At 39.6% G+C, this 25,816-nt stretch overlaps 4 protein-coding genes across 7 annotated transcripts in view; 3 read left to right on the top strand and 1 right to left on the bottom strand.

Moving 5' to 3' along the window:
• Positions 1 to 426: 426 nt before the first annotated feature.
• On the bottom strand, positions 427 to 5,576 carry LZIC (leucine zipper and CTNNBIP1 domain containing). Its single transcript, XM_010216213.2, has 6 exons — positions 5,462 to 5,576; positions 4,848 to 4,983; positions 4,005 to 4,103; positions 3,347 to 3,442; positions 1,533 to 1,614; positions 427 to 820 (listed from the first exon to the last, which is right to left on the bottom strand). The coding sequence occupies exons 1-6, from the start codon at positions 5,560 to 5,562 to the stop codon at positions 762 to 764; spliced, it is 573 nt and encodes a 190-aa protein (XP_010214515.1). The 5' UTR covers positions 5,563 to 5,576; the 3' UTR covers positions 427 to 761.
• A 674-nt stretch (positions 5,577 to 6,250) lies between these two features.
• NMNAT1 (nicotinamide nucleotide adenylyltransferase 1) lies at positions 6,251 to 11,918 on the top strand. 2 transcript variants are annotated; one of them, XM_088536223.1, is made up of 5 exons: positions 6,251 to 6,368; positions 9,005 to 9,181; positions 9,421 to 9,604; positions 10,345 to 10,490; positions 11,280 to 11,918. In XM_088536223.1, exons 2-5 carry the CDS (start codon positions 9,058 to 9,060, stop codon positions 11,678 to 11,680), a joined length of 855 nt encoding a protein of 284 aa, XP_088392349.1. In that variant the 5' UTR covers positions 6,251 to 6,368; positions 9,005 to 9,057; the 3' UTR covers positions 11,681 to 11,918. The 2 variants fall into 2 exon arrangements, with proteins under 2 accessions (XP_088392349.1, XP_088392350.1); XM_088536224.1 differs by lacking the exon at positions 6,251 to 6,368 and adding an exon at positions 8,197 to 8,484.
• On the top strand, positions 11,292 to 18,468 carry RBP7 (retinol binding protein 7). Its single transcript, XM_010216212.2, has 5 exons — positions 11,292 to 11,389; positions 14,963 to 15,042; positions 17,480 to 17,658; positions 17,905 to 18,006; positions 18,331 to 18,468. Exons 1-5 carry the CDS (start codon positions 11,382 to 11,384, stop codon positions 18,379 to 18,381), a joined length of 420 nt encoding a protein of 139 aa, XP_010214514.2. The 5' UTR covers positions 11,292 to 11,381; the 3' UTR covers positions 18,382 to 18,468.
• A 2,107-nt stretch (positions 18,469 to 20,575) lies between these two features.
• UBE4B (ubiquitination factor E4B) overlaps positions 20,576 to 25,816 on the top strand; it is a 37,551-nt gene continuing 32,310 nt past the window's right edge. Inside the window, exons 1-2 of one of the 3 annotated variants that reach the window (XM_088536163.1) lie at positions 20,576 to 20,711; positions 25,001 to 25,187. In XM_088536163.1, coding sequence (XP_088392289.1) covers positions 20,688 to 20,711; positions 25,001 to 25,187 — 211 coding nt within the window. In that variant the 5' untranslated portion in view covers positions 20,576 to 20,687. The remainder of the gene's footprint in view (positions 20,712 to 25,000; positions 25,188 to 25,816) is intronic. The other 2 variants (XM_088536164.1, XM_088536165.1) reach the window with 2 other exon arrangements.

Here is a 25,816-nt window from a genome sequence, read left to right as displayed (position 1 = left end):
GAGGAAGAGTAAGAGGTCACAGAAAGGGCTTCTTATTGCCATTTCCTAGCAATTCCCTGTTGTTTCAATACAGAAGGTTAAATTACTCCAGAAGTCTCCCAACAGGGCTTCCATTGTTTGTCAATCAAGACTGGAATACAATGGCACTTATTCATGTGCAGAGCAAACAAGCTGACAAGGGCCAATGATCAGTATGCAGCCTCATTTTGGATGTTCTGCAAATAATTTGCAAAAAGATGGCATTTTACATAAACTATGTCAATTTTTAAAAGCTGCAATGCATTCCTAGTATAAACTATTTAGTAGGGAGTCCAGATAAATTCAAAATTAAGACAGTTTGAGAGCAACTTTTAAAAAAATCACCCCAAAACCAGCTAATTAATTAGGATTGTTTCTGAAAAAAAAGTTCTACTTGATACAGCCACATGCAAAAAGATGACATTTTAATAGTTAGAGAAATACACATTTGGAAAAGTTGAAAACAGCTAATTCTTTTTGAAGATAATCATACTAAGGTTTTGTTTTCAGAGTACCACTTAGTGTTTAGCCTCAGAGATTATGTTACTGAGGGACAGAAACACCAGAGTTCCAAAGTGCACTTGAAGTCTGCTTACTTCATATCTTCTGATTAAGAATCCAAGAGGTTTAGTTCTTTTTGTTTGTTTGTTTCAATATCTCAGAAATAGAAAAAAAACCAGTTACAATATGACAGAATTCCAATACTCCTGACAACTGGAGAGATTCAAGCCCCACGCACCTCTTCATTGTTTTGCCTTTTCTACTTCAAAACTCGCTAGAGCAAAGACTTTGTCTCCCGATCCTACAGAAGGAAAGAAAAAAAATCAGCATTTATTAATAAAAATTGTGTTTCAGAGATTTTTACGACAGAACTTAGATGAAAACAATAGCATCAAAAACAACAATGACATACACAAACCACATATACATTTTTAAACTCCAAAAGACTTGAACATATTACCAAAAATAAAAAAAGAGGGGCCATATATGGGATTGGAGAGGTCTGAAACTACCCACATAGAGAGCTTCTAAAGGAGTACTCTTTTGAACACCTTTCTTGCAACCTCAAAAAAATGAGTATTGGAAGGTACTCAGCATGGTCAGTTTATTTGCACCCTGACCTAGCATTACACATTCCTGCTATTCACAGTTCCTTCATGGCAGTTTTAACTGTAATGCTAGATTGAACTGTTGTGCTCATTCAATGCCTCTTATAAATGCATTTTTGGTCTTGTCAACATGATTAGAGCTATCACAATCATGCCAAGAAGAGTGGTTTAAAACTCTATTTTGACAATGGGCCAGTAATTGTAGAATTCTCTGCAGCCAACAGAGGAAAAGACATTCACTGGATTTATGTGCTGCATTACTTTTCCTTCTCACAATGTATCAGAATCTACTTGTAAACAACAACAAAAAAGTATACTGAAATGGGATATAATTAAATTTTTGGTTGTATTTTCTCCTTCATAGTGGAATCACAGGCATTTTTAATATATCAGTGTTCAACTTACCAAGGTCTGTGGAGACTCTCTCAAATTGGCTCAGAGCTGCACCAGCATTTGCTGACAAGAAAGCCTCATCATCTGGAGTCAGCTAAATCAAAAGAGCCATAACTGTGAACTTGGTACCTATTCCCACCTCTAAAGATCTACATCAGCACATACAGAAATTAATCAGGTTCGAGGGCTTATACATTTGCCATTTTTAAGTGATGGCTTTACCTAACATACTAAAAGACAACGTAAGAAAAGCAAGCTTTTCCCCCGCCCAGTGAACTTCTTCCTCAATTATGCCTACTGCCACAGAAAAGACAGCAAAAGCAAGATCAGACATGCCTCTAAATTCATCATTTTCAAGCTGACCTCAAGTGGTAATTTTTCATGAGAAGGTCACCATTTACCTCCGTACTAAATCTATGCAAAGGATGTCAACTACATTTTGGTCACATTGTCCACCCAGTTAATAGCTAAGATCAATATTCACTTCACCTGCTGAGGAATGTGACAACATGCAGTCATTAGCAGCTTTGACCATGTTAAAAGTCATAGACCTAGAAATTGTCCTCTCCCTTTATAGTGCTGTGAACCATCACTCACATTTATACATGTATATTTGGCTTTTATGTAGGTGCTCTGATGCCTTGTGATAGATGCCCATAAAATATTTATAACAAAATAGTAACCTACATTTGGAAGATTCAGATTCAAAGTTAAGACTCGCTCATTTAAGTACCTTTAGATGTATATCCTTATTAGAGCAAAGAAGAAATACGTGTGTTAAACTATCTCTGTATCCTAACAGTATCCCTAACAACCCAGTCTCCTTTTTTGGTACCTTCAAGGTACATGCTATGCTTTATAAACAAGCATCTAGCAAGTTAACGTTTTGCAGCATTGTGCAGACAAACATGTAATATTTACCTTCATTTTTCACATTCAAAACAGATGCGAAACTACTGTCTTAGCTGCTGAGAATTTTAAAAGATAAAGTAACTACATGAAAAAGTAGCAAAGTGCTTGTCTGAAATGATCCAAAGAACTCATGCTATGGGATTAGATATTTTTAGGCATTCAGTTCACAACCTTAACTAGCCTTTTGAGCTATTTCTTCAAAACATTCTTTTCTTGAACAGTCAGGCAGTAAAAACAGAGAGTATTTGCTAATATCATTTAATGGGAATGTAGCTCCTTTATATATCGCACTTGATATTTTCCATGACATTGCCTCATTTCAGAAAGAAATTTAAATATAGAGCTCCCTGGTAACCCATTTTCTTTATATTCCATCAACAAAAAGTAGTAACTTCCCTTCCTCCCTCTCCTGGCAAAAGCCAGGAATTGTTCTGCACCCTGTGTACTCATTAGGGAAAAATATCAGCAGTTCACCCATCTTTCCAGTTTACTTGTTTTACATCAAAATTAAGAAGTACTTTCCAGAAGTAAGTTAAAGTCCTACATATATCAAAAGTCTTGGATCGCTCCTTACTAGTGGATGGGTTGCAGTTAACCAGGAAAAGATGTGTATTACAGTTTCTATAAGCTGGTACAGTTTGGTGTTATTTATATGTCATACTCAGATGGTCCACCAAAGAGGGCATTTTAAAATAGTAATAGCTTTATTTATTATGGAGCACAAGTCAGATAGTAATGTATGTTTATAAACACATCTGAAAAATACCTCTACATTTTAGTGGTGACCTGTGTAATAAAAGCAAGCTACAGGGCATTGATTTTATCACTTGCCATTCCCTTTCAATAACTTAAAATTCTTCTTCCACATATATGCAAAAATTCCTATTCACATAATTAGCATGCGAACACCTCACCTTCTCACCAAGCTTCCTGAGGGCAGTCAGGATTTCCACTTTCTGCTGTGTGTAGAGGTCTCGTGCCAATTTCCCAACCATCAGGTCTCGGTCCATCTTTATACCAGAAAAAAAGTTGAAGTGTACAAGCTATCCATTAGTCACACAAAGTGACAGCATGACCAGTGCAACGGCCTAGAAATATCACCAACAAATATGGAACCCACGGAAACAAGGGAAAGAGTCACCCCTGATTTAAAAGACGGTTGCAAACCTATAAACTGTTTTTTATGCCACTCTGTACCCTTCAAGACATGAAGAAACCATGTTTCATTTCACTTTTGCTGGATCTGAATTCAGTTTAGATTCCCAAGATATGAGCGCACTCATTCCCACAGTTCCGTAATCATGTCTTCATGACATGATCCAATTCTGATTGGATTTTTGGTTTGAAGCAGCAATAAATTAGAAGTCAAGAAATACACACTACTGCTCTCATTACTTCAACGAGCATTTGAAAATGAACAAATGCTGAAAGATAACTTCTCAATCTTTTTTTTTCCTGATACTACTACCACCAAATTTTATGACACACTTGGTGCTTTCCAACTAATCCTGACAAATTTAGTAAGTCTACTTAAAATAAGCATAATTGTTACAGTAGAACAGAAATCTTCACCTCTGCCAACCTTGTCCTTAATTGCCTTGGTTGTTTTTTTGCAAACATTCTAATTACTTCCGGAGTTTTAAATGCTTGGCTGATGGCTGCTTGTATTGCCTGCAAGGAGAACAACAAGAATGACCACAACTAATAGAAGGCATAAACAATAGCTACATGACAAGGTTAACAAAGGCCAGAATCATCTGTATTCTTGGTATCATTTGATATAATTACACAACCACAGAAGATGGAAAAAATAGATGATGTTTATGCAGGGCTTGAGAAATCAGTTAATTGGCACACATCATAGAAAACAAAACAAAAAAATGCTGTAAAACTTTTAATCAGACTCTAAGCCTTAATTATTTCCAACATCTTCCCAACAGTGACTCGACACAAGTAGAGATGCCATATTATCTTTAGCAGTTTTAATGCCCACATTGACAACTGCAGCTCTTCCAAGGGTCAGCAGAACGAAATTGTTAAGATATCCATCAGTACCCTATTGCTGAAAATCCTCTAGGGAGTCAAAACTACCTCTCTTCACACCTTTCATACTATTTTCTAATATTAGAGACCTGATATTTTTACGTGCTACAGTGTCCCACATCTTTCTACAGTATCATGACTATGATTCTTCAGTTTATTTTTCCTTTGAAATGAAGAACGCTAATCATATTCTTCTACATAGACATACATTAAGTAATAAAAACCTTAGATACAAAGATCTAGATTTCACATATGCCTTTTTAAGAATTATAACGAACCCCTTGCATCTATTTTCCGTTCCTTCAAGTCCACATACAACATGAACTACTCTCAGTAAAACGACAGGCAGATCTGAGTAAGAATCATCCTTACCAGCTGCATGCCGCTGAGCTCATCCACCAGAGTCATATCTCCAGACATGATCTTCTTCAGCGAGTCATTGATCTCACTCAGCTGTTCTAGAGTTTCTTTTTTGGTCTCTTCATATTCATCTGCATCTAGTTCCTCTCTGAAGACCAACAAGACACATTAATTCACAGAATTAAACATGAGATACTCCCTGACATCCTTTTTTTTCATGGTAGGTATCATGGTGAGCTTCTTCAGACACCACCAAAAACATTCACATCACTTCAGATTACCTTGCTACAAAAAAAATATGATTATATAGTCTACAAAAAATCTATAATTAAAAGACAAAGTAAAATACACACAATAACAATTCATTGCTTTTAATAAAGAAATTGTGAACTGTGTAGCTAAAAAGTCATACAGAAATGTAAAATTGCCAAGAAAACAATAAAGAATATTTCTGTCCTCATTTTCCTCAAGATGACTACAAGTGATCTTAATAAGCTATTTTTAAAAAGTCGTAAGAAAACATAAAACAAAAAAGACCACAAGACTTGTAAAAGGTACATAGTTTTCTTCTCCAAACCACCTATGAACGTATTCATATTTAAGAGGGAAACATTTATTTTAACTACCTGCATTCTTCCAAATCTTGAAGCTGTTGCATTAACCTATCCAATTGCTCTTCCAAGTTTTGCTTTAGCTTACTGGTTTCTGTTGTTCCTCTTGAAGCCATTTTCACTTTTCACATAAAACGCAGCATTTAAAGATGAAACATGTTCAAAACCAAACAGCAACTACTGAAATCTTCAGGCCCTGCTTTATGCAATAGAAGGCTGCTCTCTTCAACTGCGCCTTGGAAAGTTACTTAACAGAGACAACAACCCAGATTCAGGCATCTGAAACATAAAAACACCTTCAATAAAATAAGTGGATGTAAAAAAGAATTTTAATATCGTAAATTTTTACTTCTTTAGATAATAAACCCAAGACAAGTCACCCAAGCAAGGTAAGCAATCAAACTGTTATTGCCTAGCAATTCCCCAGCAGCTCAATACCAAGCCTTAATGACCGCCGCTGCGGACGGAAGTTCACTAACAGCAACAGTCATTAGTTCAGAGGCTGGAAGACACACAAGGAAACACCCTCCTTCCCGCTGGAAGGACGACAAGGACCCGAAGGAGCTCCGGGCTGGGAGAAATGAGAGCAGGAACCTGAGCACGGTGCCATTTTCCTGCTTGTCCCTAAGGGGGGCAGGAAAGGCAAACGAAGGGCTCCGGCAGCGCCCTGTCTCCCTCACCCCCAGGCGCGCGGCGGGGAGCCGGGCAGACGCGGGGGGCCCGCGAGGCCCGAGCCGCGGGGCCGGCGGGGACAGCCCGGGGCCGCCTCACCTGGACAGGCCGCGGCAGCGGCGGGCGGGACGAGGGGGACCCTGCCCGGGACGGACCCTCGCCGCTTCCGGCGGGCGGCGGCCAATGGGAGCGCGGCTCCGCGCGCGCCGCCCAATGCGGTCCCCTCGGCGCGGAGGTGGCGGCGCGGCCGGTAAGCGCGGGCGGGCGCGGCGCGGCCGGGGGCTCGCGGCGGGGCCGGCCCCGGGACCGGGCCCTGCTCCTGCCGCAGCCGGCGGGAACGGGGAGCTCCGCAATAGCCTAAAATCTCGAGCCCCGCTAACCTAAGGCGGAATAACGGGTATAAACACGGAATCATCTCTAATAAATAGTCACCAGCCCGCTCTAACCAGAACTGACCAAAGCTCACTCGCAATTAGCTGCTAATGGACAAAAGCTACTTATTAAACGACTTTAGGATTATTATTAATTAAATTATTTTTAGGATTGTTTTATAGAGATTCCCCCCTGAATCAGAAAAGCTACCAGAAACACATTCCAGGTTCTCAGGGCGTCTCATCCTGCAACAACGATTTGGGGGAGGTGGGGTTTGGGACAGGGTTTGGAGCAGACTTGTTTTGCTTTATGCTCATGTTGGAAATCACAATGCACTTTCACCTGGAAACGATGTTCGGGACTTTGCAGCAGTTCTTCCCTCACTGGAGAGTTTTGGAACGATTTCCAAAAACCACATCTGCTGCACAAACAGCCTGTCCCATTGGCAGGAAGTCCCAAGCATCCAGAAATGAAGTTGTCTATCCTGCTATCTTAAAAAAAAAAAAAAAAAAAAAAAAAAAGAATTCCAAAGTGGTTTGGTATTATATGAGGAAGGTATTATTTTAGCACACAGAAAAATACAGATAGAGGATTTTTACATGTTTATCAACAGGTAAACACATGCCTGTGTTGCAGAGGACAGTCTTGATGCATTTTCATTTTATCACCATTTGCTAAGGGCTGAGGCTTCATGCTGATTTTGTTTAGATAGTACTGCTGTAGCTTATCTGGCAAGTGAGAAAGGCATGTCTAATTCAGGCTGAACTACTATCTATAACATATAATAGTGTCTTTAGTAAGGTATGAATGGTAGAAAGTGCTGAGATACAACAACTGTCCTGTCTTAGGTTAACATTGGCACACAAACTTTGACCAGGTACATTTTCCAGATTCCAAATAATCTAATACACCAAAAATTATTTAGAAATAGATTTTTAAAAATGTTACTATGAAATAAATAAGAGTTAAGTTTCTTGAAATCAAATAGCTGTAATGAGTACCACAAGGGAGTTTCTGGAAGCTTTTAATAGTATTTACAATTACAGTTTAATAATAGAAAACTTGGAGCCAAATTCAACAAATAGCACAAGCAGAGGATGTCAATGTGATTAGGAGACTGAGGCTATCTTAAGCTGTTAAGTTTTATTTATAAGTATATCTTAATCTGTATGCAGATGCATATAGGGAAAAGGGGGGATTATGATGCAATTTAAAAGCTGCCTGTTTATAACAGAATGAAAAATGAGCTGCCATGATGAAAAGGGACATCTGATTTTAATTCCAGAAAAGGCATTATATATTTTCCTCTCAAAATTTTGTTATTTTTGCCTTTGCTTTTATTTTTAAATTAAAAAAAAAATCAACCCTTTCCAAATTTGTGGCATGAGTCACTCTCCTTAGAAACTGGGGCTTTATGCATTACAAAGGCAAATCCAACTCCTTCCCCCTCCTGTTCCCATAGTAACTCTTCTAGCTGATGCTGCTCTAAGACTGCATTTCAAGCAACACCAACCCTTCAAATCCTGAAAAAGTGACTACTCTGTGCTAATAAAGAATATGTTACAAGTTTGTGAAACTGCTGAAAGCACGAAGTACTAACACTTGCAAAATACACTTCACCAGAAGCCTCACAGGAATGCCTTCTATTTGAGAGCCATTTGATGTTAGTACCTATTAGTTGTTACAAGATTGAGCTGTGACAATATCTTGCCACTGTGGCTGCTGCAAGCATCACCCAGGCTCTTTGTTAAGGAGACAGAATGCGAGGGTGACCTTGTGGGATTTTTGCAAGCGGTGATGTTGCTGTAGAAACAATAGCCAACAATTCAGTGCTCTGCACAGAGGCCTTAGACATCTCACACACAGCAACGACTGAAGAATGGCTCATAACATATTCCAGTTTTTATCTGTTTGTTCAGGGCCAGACCAGAAGAGGCTGTTTTAGCAAGCCAGAATATTCCCATGGAGAAGAATACTGAGAAGCAAAAATACATGTAATGTAGCCAAAATGAAAAGATGAGTAGTAAAATTTCCTTATTTTCACCAACTCAAACATATCTCGAGAAACCTAAATTGAAAACAAGAACAATGATGTTGTCTTAAAAATAAAAAAAATCTAGCTTCTAACTGCAGCTTTTAAAACTTTTTTTAAAAAAATAATTCACTTTTACCCTCAGGTTTACTGCTTACTTTCCAGAGTAGTGTGGTCATTTTCACAGTGAGTCAGTAGCACCATCTTCCTATATACCTGCAGCAATTGTCATGAATTATCCTTCCTGCAACGTAACACCATCCTTATTGCACCCCCTCGCATTGTACTTTCTGTCCAGGGATAACCAGACCAAACTAGAGGCAGTCATTTAAATGACTTAAAAATTGGGCAATGCAGTATCATATAAACAGCAACAGGCCAAATGTTGATGCAAGGAATACACAGGATTCATTTTTATCTTAAAATTATCTGCTTATTTGGAGAAAGAATAACTATTTTTTGATCTCGTTTTTTTCTTGTAGTTGCTGGTAACTTTAGCACCAACATTCTGTACTTCACTCTCTAGCAGTGAGGAATGGCCATGGAAGATCCTGACAAGAAGACTGAAGTGGTACTGCTGGCCTGTGGGTCCTTTAATCCCATTACCAACATGCACTTACGGTTATTTGAGCTGGCTAAAGATTACCTTCATGAAACAGGTAGCATGATGACTTACAGCATTTTAAACAGCTATGATTTGCAAACACTTAGATGTTAAATGAATACAATGGCAGAAGTATGCTGTACTTTTCCACTTAGTTGGCCTTCAGAGCTAACACTGGTTTTCTTAGAGACTATGGTAAATAAGGGTACATAATAGCTTACATACAATACTGAGGAAGTAACATCTGCTCAACCACTTCTCATGTTCTTTTGTGATATGTTTTTTTTTCCACAGGAAAATACAAAGTAATCAAAGGAATCATTTCACCAGTAGGTGACGCATATAAGAAGAAAGGTCTGATCAGTGCTGATCACCGAGTAACTATGGCAAAACTAGCTACAAAAAACTCAGATTGGGTAGAAGTGGATGACTGGGAAAGCTGCCAGAGTGAGTGGTTGGAAACACTCAAAGTTTTAAGGTATTCTTCAGTCAAATCTTTAAAATTCTCAAGAACCTATAGAAGGATGAAGAATGGTGTAGTAGTTGTAAAAGACAGAATATCAAGTTAATCCCAAATTATATGAATAGACTCAGAAGTCAGACGTGATATTTGGATGAGCATTATGAACGAAAGATTGCGAGTCCTAAACATACAAAAAACCTGCATTTGTGAACTGCACATGTTTTTTAAGATCATATATATTATCTTAGGCTTTATGCATCTTCTGTGCTGAAAAAATAAGGTATTAATGGGAGACTAGAGTAGGGTGGACATATGCTGCACAAACTTCCTTCTTTTGATTTTGATTGTGCTATGCTGCCCATATGTATTTTAAAGGTTGGCATGACAATTTTCTATATTAATAGGTTTTACTTTTTTTTCCTCATCCCACAAGTTTCTATAATTTCAATATTGCTACACTTAACTATTTTTAAGAATGTTTCAGTCATTCCTTCCCTATGGTTCTTTTTTTGTTTACATGAGCATTAATTAAAAAGAAAGAAAAAAAAAAAACAGACCTTGTAGTTCTTGCTTCGAAGTCCTTGCACTTTGACTACCTTATGACCCAAAGCTCACAAGTCACTGAGCAGATACTTCTTGGATGGGTAGTCTGTGAATGTACTGCAGGAGGAAATGATAAAAGGTTATTTAGTAGGCAGTGCTCTTATATTCTCTTGCATATTCGCTGTCTTTAAAATATGTAATCTGTTTTGTAGGTATCATCATGAAAAGCTTTCATCTCCTGATCCCACAAATAGTCTGGAGAATGCAATACCTTTAACAAAGGCAGGACGGAAGAGGAAACAGGAACCAAATAGGCATGGCCCCATTAAGAAGAAAAATCAGAATCCAGATATAAAAAGTTAAGTCTCTTGGCCAATTAAATGCTTAAAAATATTTACTATTTACAGGGGATTGTGCTAAGTCTTCTTTTGATGCTAGTTCTTGGTTCTGACATCCCTGAAAAAAGATATTGACACAGATCCCATAGCATGAAACAGTAATCCTCAAAACTTTCCAAATTTTACTAAGTTTAGCTGATAGTATTTTAAAATAAATGTGTTCAAAGAAAAGACTAACAGCATCACTCAGGCTTTCCCCACACTGTAGTAACAGATGTTTCACTGCATTCTTACCCCCCTGTGACATTACTGGATGTCCTGTAGCATGCACAAGCTTGTTTCCATTATTTAAGGTGTTTTCTGCCTGCATGTTTCTCTGGATTCCATATAAAACACGGAGAGAATAGAGTCTACCCCATAAAAGCTAGTTCATCTTCTGGAACTCTGTAGAACACCTGATAAAGTTAATAGCACTACAGTGTCCTTTCATACATCACAACTCTGGCACTCTAGATTTTCCTTTGATCCTCATGTGACTGATTCACCACAAGGCTAAATGAGCACATTAAGAATTTATTTTTCTAGTGCTTATGAATGAAAGGAGTCCCATAACTTGTTTTCAGAGGAATTCTGTATTAAGGTTAAAAAAGATTTAGAACATAATTATTATTTCTTTCCATTGTCTCACCTTAACCAAAGATATAGAGTGGTTAAAAATGAAATGTTCCCATTAAGTGAGCTAAAGCCTGGCAAGCTAAACCAAGCCCTATTTTTCTTTTCTTTTTTTTTTTTTTCTTTTCCTTTTTAAGGTGTCCCACAGGTTAAACTGCTTTGTGGAAGTGACATCCTGGAATCGTTTGGGATCCCCAATCTGTGGAAGTTGGAGGACATCACTGAAATTGTGGAAAATCATGGCCTTGTATGCATCTGTAGGGCTGGAAACAGTGTTCAGAAATTCATCTATGAATCTGATATTTTATGGAGACATAGGAATAATATTCACCTAGTGGAAGAATGGATCACAAATGACATTTCCTCCACCAAGATTAGGAGAGCACTGCGGAGAGGCCAGAGTATTCGTTACCTAGTGCCTGATGCAGTTCAAGCATACATAGAAAAACATAATCTGTATAGTCCAGAGAGTGAAGATAGGAATGCTGGGGTTGTCTTGGCTCCCTTACAGAAACATGCAAGTGATTCCAAGAACTAACAGGGATTATACAGCTTCTGCTATTTCTGCTGTCTAAGGACGACAGTTCAGTGCAGAAAAATGTTTCATCGTTTTTAGTAAATAGAAGGCTAATTCTAGTACATGTGTAGTTGCTGCTGAGGTAGGATATGCTCAAGAGTTGGACCTACGCCATCTTTTTTCTTTCTTTCTTTTTTAATCCAGCAACATGAGTTTGATTTTTGAATCTAAACATTTTGTCATACTTCAGTGAACTAAATGCAAGAAGTGACCCTAGCATACAAAAATTACAGCTTATTAAAAAGAATTACAAATTCTAAGTTACAAATTATTAAAAATATTCTGATTAGTTTGCTCAAACTTATTTATAAAATGCCAAAACGAATACTTGGAATATATTAAAATGCCATAAGTAACAAAGCCTTTTTACAGCATTTCAAAATGTACCCCTTGACAGTAAACCAGTATAACTCAGTTTTTAGAAGTTGGCAACATATAATGGATCTCAAATACATGATTTAGCTCTGTACTGGAAGGGGATACATTTCTGCTGACTGAACTGGTCCTGGATAAGTCATGCTTTCAGTTGTCTGCATTTCAGATATACATACAGCTTGTTTGTCTGCCATCATGCAGTTTTCTCCCAAAAATGCTGTACTTGAAACTCAGCACTGTTTCTCATGGAAAAAAAAAAAAAAGAGAGAGAGGGAGGAAAGAGCTACTTTTTTTGCCTGCTGCTGTCTTGAAGGCTGACAAGAATACAGAGCACAAAAAAAAAATTCTCAGCACTGGAGTCAGCCTCTGAATAAACATAGCAGATCTTCACAGTGAAAGTGCACCCTAATTATGTGGTCACTTTTCAGAATAAACTGCACTTTAAATTTATTCTTGTAATGATGATGGTGGTGTGTGTTGCTGCACTTTGTGTAATTCTAGAGAAACAGTGCATATTCAACAGGATGTTTTATAGAGTTTTGCTCTTCAGACAAGTTATATATCACTGGGTTTAAATGTAGCTATGTGTGATGGGTCTTTCAAGAAAATATATTGCATGTAATATGCTAATTTAACAGTTATCCTATTATTAACCAAATCTGATGTCTGATGGTTGCATGATTCGTAAGTAGGTAGAATGATATCACTACATTTTGCCTATACAAAACAAACTGCTGTTCAGAAATTTCAACCAAGTGATGAATATGGATCTTTTATTTACCAATGGGATCTAGAAGTTTGCCTGTTACAACACCAGAAATAAATACATACTGTCAATCTATCGTTCCAATTAGTTTTAAGTAGCAGTTTGAAAATCAGCCCTGTGGCATATTTAAAAACATTAAGATAATAAAACTTTCAAGAGTAGACTAGATTTAAAGGAGAAACCATATGTAAGGTTTTCAGATAATGGTTAACTGAACTTATTTATTAAAGAGATCTATAGCTATAATGCATTCTCAGATGTTCTACAAGCAGAAGTGAGGCAAAAAGGTTTTAGATCATTGTATTTGGTTCTACTGTTTTGGGGCCCCTACACTATACCTTTTATTCAAACTCAAAATATTTTATAAATAAGGAACAGCAGGAGCAACTATTTCATCTACTTCTGTAATAAGGCCACATCTTCAGCAGAGCATATTAAATGTTTGCTGTTGCACAGAAAAGAAAATGGAAAAAAAATCTTTCCGTGGAAAGAAAAACCTGGTAAGGGAGAATGAAATAACCATCCTAGGATGTGGCCAGAGCACTTGGGAGTTGTTACAAAAAGTTCTGTAGTTTTCTGATTTACCTTTGAAATAGTAATTCATATAGGTCTAATAGAGGTACTAATTATCTCTACTAACAATCATAGTTTTAGATTTAGTATTGATTTATAGAAAGATACACTATATTCTAAACAATCTGCAAAACTTTCTGCATGGTCTTCATTTTCATTTAAGAGTGATAACCAGCCTTTTGCACGGGACTTATCCAAGTACTGACTTCGCTTTACTTGGAAAAGTCAGCAGTATTGCAACAGTGATCTTTTACTTAGCATCATAACCCTATAATAAAAAATTATGGGTGAAATGTTACTATCTGAGTCCAAGGGGAATAACAATTTTTCTGTGCCATTCCTAGTTTAATATAGATTGGAGAACAATATCCATTGCAAACAGGAAACATGCTTTGACGTTCTAATTTCCTACTCACATGATTATGTGAGTCATATAGGCCAAACTGTCAGCTCCAAAAATGCAGCCAAAGTTCAGAGAAATTTAATTTTATCTTAAAAATAATATCACTTAATTCAACCTAAACTGCTTTGGATAACAGGTCGGTAAATAGGTAAACCAAGTAGAGAGGAGTTTCCTCATTCAAGATTTAGAATACCACCTTTTTAATATAGTAGCAGCATAACTGAATTCAGGACTGTACTTGACCATCAGTTTCTGATGTTTCTTTTAATGTAGACTTTTAATGTAGACTGTCATACTCATTAATATCACATCTGACCACTTAAATTCTGAAATTATGTTAATACTCAAAACATGTGCGACTGCAAAGTATAATTTTCCATGTTTTACAGATGAGGAAACTGAAGTACAAAGTTATCTAGCTCGTTTTACAGACGAGGAAACTGAAGTACAAAGTTATCTAGCTCTTTTGTACTTAAGAACTCTAGAGTGCCTAATTTTTCAGGGTTATTAGGTTAGTACTCAGTTGTTAAAACAAAGCACACATTTTGCAAATGGAAGATGGAAGGATTGCCAGAGATTGAACAATTCCATGTATTCTATAGGGAATTAAATCTCATTTCCACATTCTTTATATATTCTTTCTCTTGCTCATATTCCTTTCCTTGTATATCCATGTGCAGTTTAACAGTCAAGAGTTGTCTATTAAAGTACATCATCCATTTACAGCAGGGAGTTCACTTTTTCACCAACTGTGCAGATTTCAGATTCTAAAGCCCCGCACCTAATATGCACACTCAGTAATGACAAAATCTGTGATTCCACTTACAATTTACAAGATGGGCAGAAACAGTCTAAACCACTGCTTTGCTTCACACTGTGACTCCCGGGTTAATAACATTTGCTCCACACAAAGATTTCAGAAATTGTGAACTTTTCCCTCCAAGCCAGCTGCAGCTGATCTACAAATATCCTCTCACCTATTGGCTCACAACAGTAACCCCCTCTCCATCCATAAGTCTTTCAATTGTAATCCCACCCACAGTCTTTCTCATATAAGGCCTGGTTAAAAAACTGCCCTTTAATTCTTGCTTTTTGGTCAGAAATTGCCTGCATCTTCTTTTCACAGTCTGACAATGCCTGTGGATTTCAGTGGAACCTGGACCCTTACCAGCAATGACAACTTTGAGGGTTACATGCTGGCCTTAGGTAGGTGAAAATACCCGATTCTGATCTTCCTTTCTGTCTGCTTAAGAGTTCTGAATTTGAGGAATCTGGATCATTACTGTAAGGATCTTTGCTTACTGGTAAACATATAATTATGTAGCACCTTGTGATTCAAGTCTTCTCATAGCTTTCAGGAGTTTCTCTACCTAGTGCTTGTTACGGTAGAACTTACGTATGGCTTCCCTTAGAGTAGTGTTGTCCTTGCCCACTTAATGGCACTAATTTTCTCTTACTTTTGAGCATATTGGTATAGAAACCTGAGCCTAGGGTTGAATAAACAATAACCTCCCCTCCAACCCCTGCAAAAAATTACTAGCTATCTGTCACTTGTTGGCATTTTTTTATCTTAGGGTAACTTACCTTTAAACAGCTCACAAAATGTATCTCTCATTGCAACCTGTGTGGGGCTGCTTAGCAGCTTCTCTGAATGTACATTTTGTAGAGCACTTTACTAATCTCTTACCTTGCTCAAACCTTTCATAGAGAAATACTAATGATGCTGTAGTAGAGAAACCTAGAAAAGTTCTTGGTAGTTCATAGCTTCCTTGTGCAAAGCTAATTATAAAGCTGTGACATTAGGTAACCCTATGCACTGCCGCCTTCTCCCCACTCCCTGCAATCCCTTTCTGCCATTTCAACATGTACAGGCTATTGACTAGTGGTCTCTCTTGTTAGGGATTGTACACACTAGAGTGCAATCTACTCTTTTTTTTGGCCATATCTGTGCCAAAAGGATGACCTATTTAATCTGTCTAGCTAATATTCTTAACATGTTGAAAGAACTCTCCCTCTTCCTTTCTAATGCTGCTGTGTTATCTGTCAGAGCAATAATGGCTGTTCTTAAATCATCTTTTAGGATTAATGAATACTCTAAACATCTCAAACAGCTTAAGAATACATAATAATTTGAAATGCTGAACTACAGCATTTCAGTGGGGGTGAACTATCCACATTCTCAAGGCTTTTTTTTTAGTTGTGTGCTGATTCTGAAATAATGCGAGTGAAAGATGATTCTTTGCCAGCTGACTAGTGGGACTCAATTTCTTTTTAGCACGTAACTGGGGGAAGTTGCTCCTTAAAAGTCAAAGCAAATAATCCTTCCAATGACTTACAACTGATCTTTATTTGCCTACTCCCACTTGTTTGCCAGTATATTTAATAAAACAAGAACCCAGATTAATAGTGTGGATTTGGAATGTGAAACTAGTCTGCCAGAGCATGGCATGAGGAGCTTAGTTACCTACTCGGCCAGGAGGTTATGGATGAGGAGGAGTGGCTACTCCTAACTACCTCTTCTTGCAGTTTGGTAACTCAACCTCTGAAGTACAGATTTAGAAGTAGTTTGTATTTATAAATACTTATACACCAAGCATCAGCATAGCTGCATGGCTGTTGCCAGGAAGAAGTTTAACCCTCTATGCTGAAATAAGACCACGGTTTAACTTCTAACCGTATAAAGACAAGACTGAGATTCTGCTGCTCCTCTAATGCAATCAGTGACAAAGTCATCCTGTTTCAGCTTAGATCACACGATGACCCATATGGTCCAATCTGTGGTAGCTGAACACATTTTGTTAAAAAGACCTCATAAACACAAAACTTTTTTCTGCTTATCATATAATCATTTAAATCATTTAATATAATCATCATTATGATCATTTTAATCAAAATGATGACAAACATCTAAATTAGCATATCATCCCTCGTTTTACTCATTCTGTGTGCTTCCTAAAAAGGTAATGGTATTGGGATGCTGTATAAATGTTACCTGTCAAATTGGTGCCCTATTCTTCTAAACAAATGTTCACTGGAGAAACTTCAGGAGCACTAATTTAAGCTCAGCACTACCAACAACATGAGAATTCCTCTAAAGCACATTACAGACAACCAGGCAATATTCTGAAAAATAGGATGCTTTCTAGTTGCACTTGACCTGCCACTTCCTATTGATACCGTTCCTGGAAATCAGACTAGTAGTTTCAAGGGCTGCTTCTCATCAAAATTTATGGTGCAGGGTACAAAGATTCATTGTTGCTTCATTTGATCTATTTCATCTAACAAAGGTCAAGAATAGATATTCACTGTACTTTGTAGCTAACAATTAGTAGTCAGTCTGAGACCAGGCTACCAGGGTGGTGGGAAGGGGCTTTTTCCTTTCCACTCTCAGAAAAAAAAACTCTTCTTCTAAAAATCTTGCATAGGAATTGTGCAACACTTGTGTAAATTGCTTTCCGAAGAGTAAAATATTCACAAACATGCCTTAAAGTATGCAACATAGAGCAACTAAAAAAACTTGCATAGCTATAAGACTAAACTATCCTTAAGAAATCCTTCTAGAAAGAGCAAAGGTAGGTCTTGGGTGTCAAAATGACTGACGACCAGTGCAACTTCTTTTTTTTTTTTTCCTCCCCCCTTCAAGGTATTGACTTTGCAACACGCAAGATAGCAAAAATGCTGAAGCCACAAAAAGTAATCAAACAAGATGGTGATTCATTTTCAATCCATACTACTAGCACATTCAGAGATTACTTGCTTGAGTTCAAAATTGGAGAAGAGTTTGAAGAAGATAATAAAGGTCTGGATAACAGAAAATGTAAGGTAAGCCTGAATATATAAAAATCAAGAGGCCACAATTGATCCTGATACTGAGCTGAAATTGTTTCCAAATAGGTTCCTACCTCAGGGTCACATTAACAATAGTGAGCTACACACAGGGAATATCACCTTTACCCAGCAGTACTATTTAGGCCTCCTTATCCAGGAAGAAAGAACACTCTATACACTTCAGGACTCAGATACATAAAGAAATGTGCTTTTTAATTTTTTTTTCCTCCTCTTGAACAGAGCCTAGTTACCTGGAACAATGACAAACTTGTCTGTGTTCAGGTTGGTGAGAAGAACAACCGAGGGTGGACTCACTGGATTGAAGGAGATGACCTCCATCTGGTATGTACTTTGATTCAGACTTGCACTCTTTCTGTCTTTATTTGAAAGAAATAAGATCTTAAATTGCACAAGTTTTCCTCTAACTTTCCATATGGAATGTGCAGTAAACAGAGAGCACATTCTACTTTGGTTTACTTTAATAACTTCACTATTTTACTCTTCTGTCTTGGTTTTGTATAATAAAATTCAAAGTATCAAACATAATTTATCAGCATGACAGCCAACTAATTGCTAGTAGTCATGGAAAATGCTCTGAATTTAGAAATGTACCTTTAGGAATGTATAGAACCAGATGAGTATCTGTGCTGTCCTCTCTTTTGGTAGGAGCTTCGTTGTGAGAATCAAGTATGTAAACAAATATACAAGAGAGCTTGAATATTTGAGTAATGGCTCCTACCTGGAAAGACAGCTCTATGCCAGAGACCATGGATCATCCCTTGCAGCTATGGATACACAGACAAGAATTCTTTGTACCTATTAACCCAAATGGTCTGATGTTTCTGGCTCAGGAAGCATCTGCTGTTGCCAGTATTGAATCTCCCTTTAGGTTTTTTTTTCTTTTTGCTAATAAACACTCAAAAATAAAGTGCCTGTTTTCTGGATGTGTAAGAACAGATACAGCTGATGCAGTCTGGGCCTCTCTCAATCAACACAAGAAAATGTATTCTAAAGAGATAAGCCAACATCAAACAAAATCAGAGTTAAAAAAACCCACAAAACAAAACTAAAACCGTCTTCCCTTCTCTTCTGTCCCTAGAGGAGTGTTTACCATGAGCATTCTTCTGTCTAGAAAGCTTTTATCTACAGTAATTATGTTATTTGATTACTTAAGCATGTACTTAACATAGCTCTGAAGGACAGTGTATAATGTAAAATCTTGCAATACATTTGCACTATTATCAAAATAAGTGAGGTTGGGCTTACTGGAAGTAAACAGGTCTGTCTTTACTTACCACAACAATGAAAATGCATCTTGGTAACCACGTAGATTCCAGCCTGCAAAGTAACTGAACACCATAAGAACACTCCTAGTGTGGAAAACAAAGCTTTTTACTTAAGAATTAGTTGCATACTCTAACTCCTACCTGATCAGTTAACTTAAACTTTTTTCCTCTTCTGACACTGCAAAAAAGTAGGTTTTATTCTACCTCATGTCTTAAGAGAAGTATATGAAATGTGAGTTGTCAGACCAACTTGTTAGCTACAGGTGAAATTAGTTTCTGCCTATCATGGGTAACACTAGCACTGCAGCAGTCTTCTGTCTAGTAGAAAAAGAAGAAGAGTTTGATTATACACAGGTTAAGCAAAGTCATCTAGCAAGATAAGTTTTTTTGCATAGATACTAAAGTTGTTGCTGTTATTTTGAGAGATGATGCATAATATATCTTTTATTTCTTCTTCATCTCAAAATTCCTAAAACTACCAGCAGAGGTAGACAAAATCTGTTGAAACTTACATGCTTTTTCCACTTTTCTCCCATGTAATTCCTAGAGAATTCCATTAACTCAACATAGAGTCCAAAGAATTAGTATTCCTTATGCTATTCCTCAGGCTCCACTAGATGGCACCTCTGCAACATACTGCATAAACTGTAGAAGCTCTAAACAGTAGTCTTCTCAATGTTAAATATTACATATGTTACCACAGATTTCAGTTGTACATTCCAATATAGCATGCATGAGAACCAATTAAAAAGAGTCGTAATGGTAACCTAGAGAAGGAGAGGGAAAGATAGAGGAAATAGAAATATTTTTTCGTGATTGAAAAAATAATCACTAGGGAGCATAACAAAGAGCTAAATATAGAAAAGTTGGGGGTTTCACAGAAGGACGAAAGAAATACTTCAGGATCAAGCTACAGCGAGAAAGGGATGAGGCAGCCCAGCAAGAGCTTAGAGCTCAGTGCTGCATAAGGTCTAAGTAGAGATTTTTCGTAATTAGGAAATAATAAACGGTAACCATTAGTGATGGAGGAGAGAGCTAACACCCGGGCGCAAGCAGCAGGGAAGGACCCGGGCCCGGGAAGGGCTTCGGCCCCTCGCGACGCAGCAGCGCGGCCGCCCGCGCCCCTCACGCGGCCACAGCGAGGGTGGAGCCTCGCGCCCCGCCTCTTATGAACTCCGCAACTGCGGCCCCGCCCCTAAGGGAGGCCCCGCCCCTAAGGGAGGCCCCGCCCCTCGCCCCGCCCCCGTTGCCATGGCGCGCGCGGCGGGGGGAGCCGGCGGGTTGCCCCCCCCCCGCGCCGCCACGACGCGCGCGCCCAGCCCCGCCTCCCCGGCGCAGCCATTGGCCCGGCGGCGCGCGGGCCCGGCATGCCCGGCTGCGTCGGCGGCGTCACGTGATTCCCACCCCAAGATGGCCGCCGCCGCCCTCTTGTTTTGATGAATAATCCCTGCGCGGGGCAGCGGCCGCGGCGCGAGCGGGGGCCGGGCCAGGGCGGGCCCAGGGCCGAGCGGCGCCGCAGGGCGGGCGAACGGGCGGGCGGCGGGGCCGCGGCGGCTCGGCGGGGGCCGCGGCGCGGGCGGGCGGGCGGCGGGGATCGGGGGCGCGGTGAGGCGGGGCGCGGCGCGGCGAGGCGACGCCGCCGCCCCGGCGATGCCCTTGTGAGGCGCCCGGGGGGCAGCGGCGGCGGGACGCGCTCCCGCGGGACTCCCTCCCCCGGTCACCATTAAGAGGACGGCGATGGAGGAGCTGAGCGCGGATGAGGTGAGCGCCCCGGAGGCCGCGGCCTTCCCGCCCCCGCGTCGCCCCGTGGGCCCCCGGCCCAAACTTCTCCCGGAGGCCCCGGCTCAAAGCCCCGACCCCTCTTCCCGTTCCCCGACTTTGCCAGGCGGCTGAGCGAGCCCCGTCCCCGGGCCGGGGGGACACTCCATGCCTCGGGGGCTGAGCTGTGTGCAGAGCCCTGCATTTAACGTCCCTTTTGAGAGGCTGGGGAAGGGGCTTTCCTGCTGTCCTGCCTTGCTTTGATGGGTTCTTTATAATATTTTTTTTTGTTTCAAGTTCACAGGTGACTTGTAATCACCTGGGTGGCGCAGGCTGCTCCTTCCCTCGGAAGGGTGATTTTTCTGCTCTTCTTGGGCTGAGGCCGTGTACTTTGCTTCTCTGTGGGGAGCAGGCGTCTTGCTCCCACCAAGGTCCTCACCAGGATACGGGGAGTTACCCACTCTCCCGGTGTAACATCTAACTTTGGTGCAACTTTAGATGCTTCTCTGCCTGCCCTGAGCACTTTTGCATACCGAAGTGTATTGTATGTAATGTATGATTATCAGAGCAGCTGCAGCACAAGCTCGGGGATGGCTGAAAGCAGCAACTTCTCTTACCCCCCGTATCCTATAGCTGGGGTGTAGGGCAAGGCGGCTGCTCTTGTCACTCATGTTTGTGTTCTGAAATGTTTTTGATTACTTTGTATGTCTTGATTTAGCAATCCTGCCCTGCTGCAGCCCAAAACAGGAGGAAAATCTTCACGGTATTTATTTTACAGGGGTCTTTGTATACTATGGAAGCATTGAGAAAGGGGCAAAGCTCCCATGTGTTGAGGGCAGTGGGGGAAGTTGCTGATGTTATAGTTCCAGCTGTGCAAAAGCATCTCTAATAGCCATATTTTATGAGTATTGTGTTTAGTAATTACTCTGATCATTCCTTTTAGTTGCATCTGATAATGAGGTGTTTTGTTATATGCTTCAGAAATATTTGACCTATGTGAGCTTGTTTGTGTCACTGCTCATGTAAATTAGTGACATCATCAAAAACGCTGCATCATGGAACTGAGGTTGCAGAAAAGGAGCTCTCCAACAGGGACTCGTCTACCTTTCCTGGCAAAATGTTTGTTGTGATTGACCTGAAGTTTTCCCGAGTCTTTTTGCTACAGTTTAGCTAGGACCAAAGCTGTTTGGTTCTTTAGGTGACTTCTTGAGACAAACATAGTCTTGTATCAGTTTGAGAGAGTTATGCTGTCACTTATTTTTATGCTGATGGGCCTCTCATTGTAAAAGAAAAAAGACAAAGTTTATTCTAATGTACTTCCATATCTCCACTGGTAGTTGGGGCAGAGGATCCTGGGATTAAAGATGAACTGTACAGAAAAACAACCTTCTAAAATCAGTTTTTCTGTCTGGAAAAGCTTTTTATTTGGTAGAGGCTGAAAGGAAAATACCCGTCAACTAAAGTGGAAATATTTCTGGGCCTGGGAATACACCTTTTAAAATCAAAGGCCTTCTGTGATTGTGCTTTTTGGGATAGGAGCTGACATCTGCTCAGTCAAATGTCTGTCCAAAATATGCACTGTTCTTTGTGGTGATGCTAAAGAGCTGCTGCAATAGTTGGGATAGTAGCACCCTGAGAACAATATGAGACTCTGTGAAATCTTCCCTTTTAAAAACTTCATATAAATATAAAGAAAATGCGAAGCAGGAGAGAAAAAAAAAAAAACAAGCAGAAGAATGAGAGGTGAATCAGAACCAGGTCAGAAAAAGCCTTGGGAGACTCATCTTCCTGGTTTTAGCTTTATTAGCCTGCTGTGTAAGTAAAATGATCTGGCTGCTTTAAACAGGGGTGCTGCTTTTGTGTTGGGTGTTGTAGTGTGTCTAGCTTGATGGCTTTTAAGAAGTCCAGTAACTCAAAAACTGTTTGGCTGAAAGTTACTCTTCCTGGCACAGTTCACATGTGTCCAAAGAAAACTGTACTAATAAGCAGCCTGCCTCTTCCATTCAACCACTGCGTTTTTTCATTAATGATTTAAACTGTATAATATAGAGTTCTCTGTTGTAGGGAGGATAAGCATTGTTTGTTCCAGACCCTTTGTAATTATCACTAAGTAACTTGTTGTCGTTATGTAAGACACGTAACAGCTTGTCATATGTCATTATTGCAACTAGCTATTCCTGAAATCAGGGGTTGGTTATTACCAAGGTATCCTCAAGTTCTTAACAAAATATTAAAAGACAAGCTGCCTGCTTGTTCTTGCTGATGTGGGTAGTAATTCAGTCGCAAGTGAAAGCAGGTCACTTTGAATTCCCGCAGTTTGAATTCCTGTCTCCAGAGTCCCCACGTTGTCCCCTGAGTGTAAGGCGACTCTTACCCCTCTCACCTTGATGCTATTTAGTCTCAGACACTAGTGAATGAACTTGACAGAAGATGTGTTCAGTTTTATGGTCTAGCGTCAGACTTCTGTTCCAGCTTACTCCTCTGCTTTCTATAGTGTAGTATCTTTCTGTTTCTCCACCTTTTGTGTCTTACCTAGTTAAAACTACTTAGAAGCCTCTAGATCAAATTTCCTGTTTCCATGGTAAGTTTAGGTGAACCTAAAGGAATGTGAGTCAGGGTATCCAAATCTAGTCCTCTAAGAAGGACTAAATGGACACTCTGTTATGAAAGCTGTCTCTTTCAGAGCAAACATTATCAGAGTTTGTTTATATTTTTGGTAATTTGTTTTAGAGTGTAAAGACATGTCTAATTTGCCTATCGTCCTTCAAAGTGTAGGGAGAGATCTTGCAGTGGTTTAAATTGCAGTGTCCTATCTAAAAGCAGCTCAGTAAAAGCTGTGCATCTGTGCAAGCTGATTTGCTGGATCCCCTTTTCAGACACTTTTTCAAGGTAGGTTACAATCTGAATGTTGATTCTTAGCAAGATAAATGGTCAGCGGACCAAGAAAGTGACAAATACAAGCCAGAAAGTTCAACTTAGCATCCTCCTGGTTCAACAGCAGTGATTGCAGCTGCTTTTGATGTAACTTCTGCACTGATGTAGTCTAGCCCTTTAAGGGGAAGGGTGTTAAGTGGCACAAAAGATCTTGATTATCTGCTTGAAACTGGAAGATGATGAAGAGGGTCTTGATGCAAATCACAGACTCTGAAGGATATGACCTCGTTTTGAGTAATCAGGCTATCACTATGTTTGAGAATACATTGATAAATATGTTGATTAACACTAACATTTGAGTATGTATGTCTGCATCTTTCTCCTCACATAGTTCGCAGTCTGAAGTTAGGAAGGACATACTTAGGAAGAATAAACATGAATGTTTGTGCAAAACTTTCACACCTCACTAAAGATTTTTTTTTCTTCTAGCTGTTTCTGCCTATTGGAAGGGTTGTTTCTCTTTGACTTCTCATTTTTGCCTGCCACTTATTTATCTGAAAAACATGGCCGTGGATTAATTGAATGCTAAAGAAGCGGCTCTTAAAAAGCTTAATTCCACCCCCAATTAGATTACAAATGCAGCTAGGTGGTTTTGTGGATTATGGTGAACCCCCTTCAGATACGATGCTCTTTTGTGAAGTTCAATAAATGGGTTCAGAATAGTGTTGTGAAGTCAGATCTTGAAAGCAGGTGATTCTCTACCTTGTTGCTGGTAACTCGCAAAAACTGATCTTTAAATTCTGTTTGGTGCAGTATCTCTAGGTGCTGAGAGGATGTTATTAACTGTCTGTGATTAATTTCCTGTCCAACACCCTAATGCCCCTGTCTAGCAGATAACTTGAGAGGTTTTAGAGTTGCACGTCTGTTTTGGATCAAATTGGCTGATAGTCTTTTGAAATAATATTCTGCTGGATCTTTAGCACAGATGCTCTTAGGAATATTATGTGGTGTGAAATGAAGTCAAAAGTGGTGTTCATATTGTCCCTTTATCAGATTAATGCAGTTTATTTCATGAAATGCCAAAATAAGTGAAGAGGAGTGTTACCGGTTTTGAAACTGCTGAAATTTGTCTTCTACAACCTTTTAAGGGACAAACAGAGTTCTCCAGTGGAAATGGGCTTCCAAGGCAGCAAATATATGCTTCAGATACAAATATCAGGTGCTTTAACATTGTCACACAGAGCACAGAAATGTGCTTAAGGATCAGCCGTAGCAAGCAGGTTACTATGGAAAGTGTCTGTGTGTGGAGTGGATAGGCATGTTGCCTAAAAGGACCAATGTGTCCATAATGTGTGTGTGTACATGTGTGTATAGCTGTGCATACGTGTACCTGCTCTCACTGGGGTTCCCTGGCGCAGATTCGTCGGCGGCGCCTCGCTCGCTTGGCCGGCGGGCCGTCCTCCCAGCCCACGACGCCGCTCACGTCACCGCAGCGCGAGACCCCGCCAGGACCACCTGGAGTAGCACCAGCCCCGGGGCCATCCCACAGCCTGGGCCTAAATGTCCACAGCATGACCCCAGCTACCTCTCCAATCGGTGCATCGGGTACGTTGGCCTTAGAGTGGCAAAAAATATTTGTGTGTGTCTATATGATGCGGCTCATGATGTGACTCCTTTTGTCTCCGCAAGAATACTATTGTTTGTGTTATCTCACTTGTTACTGAAAGTAATGTGTGAAAGAAATAGTTTAAAACGGTCAATGAATGTACTTTAGTTTTCATTTTGCAATCCCTAAATGGTTAGATATGATTATTTTCTAGGTATCTGCAAATGAAATTATGGTACTCTGAAGTACAAGTTACCAAAGATTAGTTGAAGTCTGTAGCACTTTTAGATTAGCTGTCTGTAGTAGTTCTAGATTAGCTTTCCTTTCAGAGTATCCTATCCAGGAGGTAGAAAAAAATATTCAGTCTTGCAACATAGGCTTTTATTGATTTGTTTCTAGGTACGTTTTAGCAATCTGTCCCAAGTTCATTTTTGATCTTTAATTGCTAGGTCATGGTACAATTAAAAATAGTGTGAACTGTGACTGTGCATTGTCCACATATGAACACAGAACTTACTTTCTTTTTTGTGTAACTCTGCAGTGTTTTTGGAAAAATAAAAGTATTACTAGATCCATTTTTTATGAATACAAGGAGGAGATTTGAGCTGTAGCTGGTAAGAAGATAAGG

This window comes from Tinamus guttatus, unplaced genomic scaffold (assembly GCF_059628265.1).
Source record: "Tinamus guttatus ecotype Peru unplaced genomic scaffold, ASM5962826v1 Tinamus_guttatus_pri_ptg000652l, whole genome shotgun sequence".
NCBI lineage: Eukaryota > Metazoa > Chordata > Aves > Tinamiformes > Tinamidae > Tinamus > Tinamus guttatus.
Note: the sequence above shows the minus strand (reverse complement) of the source record. Positions and strands in the feature narration are given on the sequence as shown.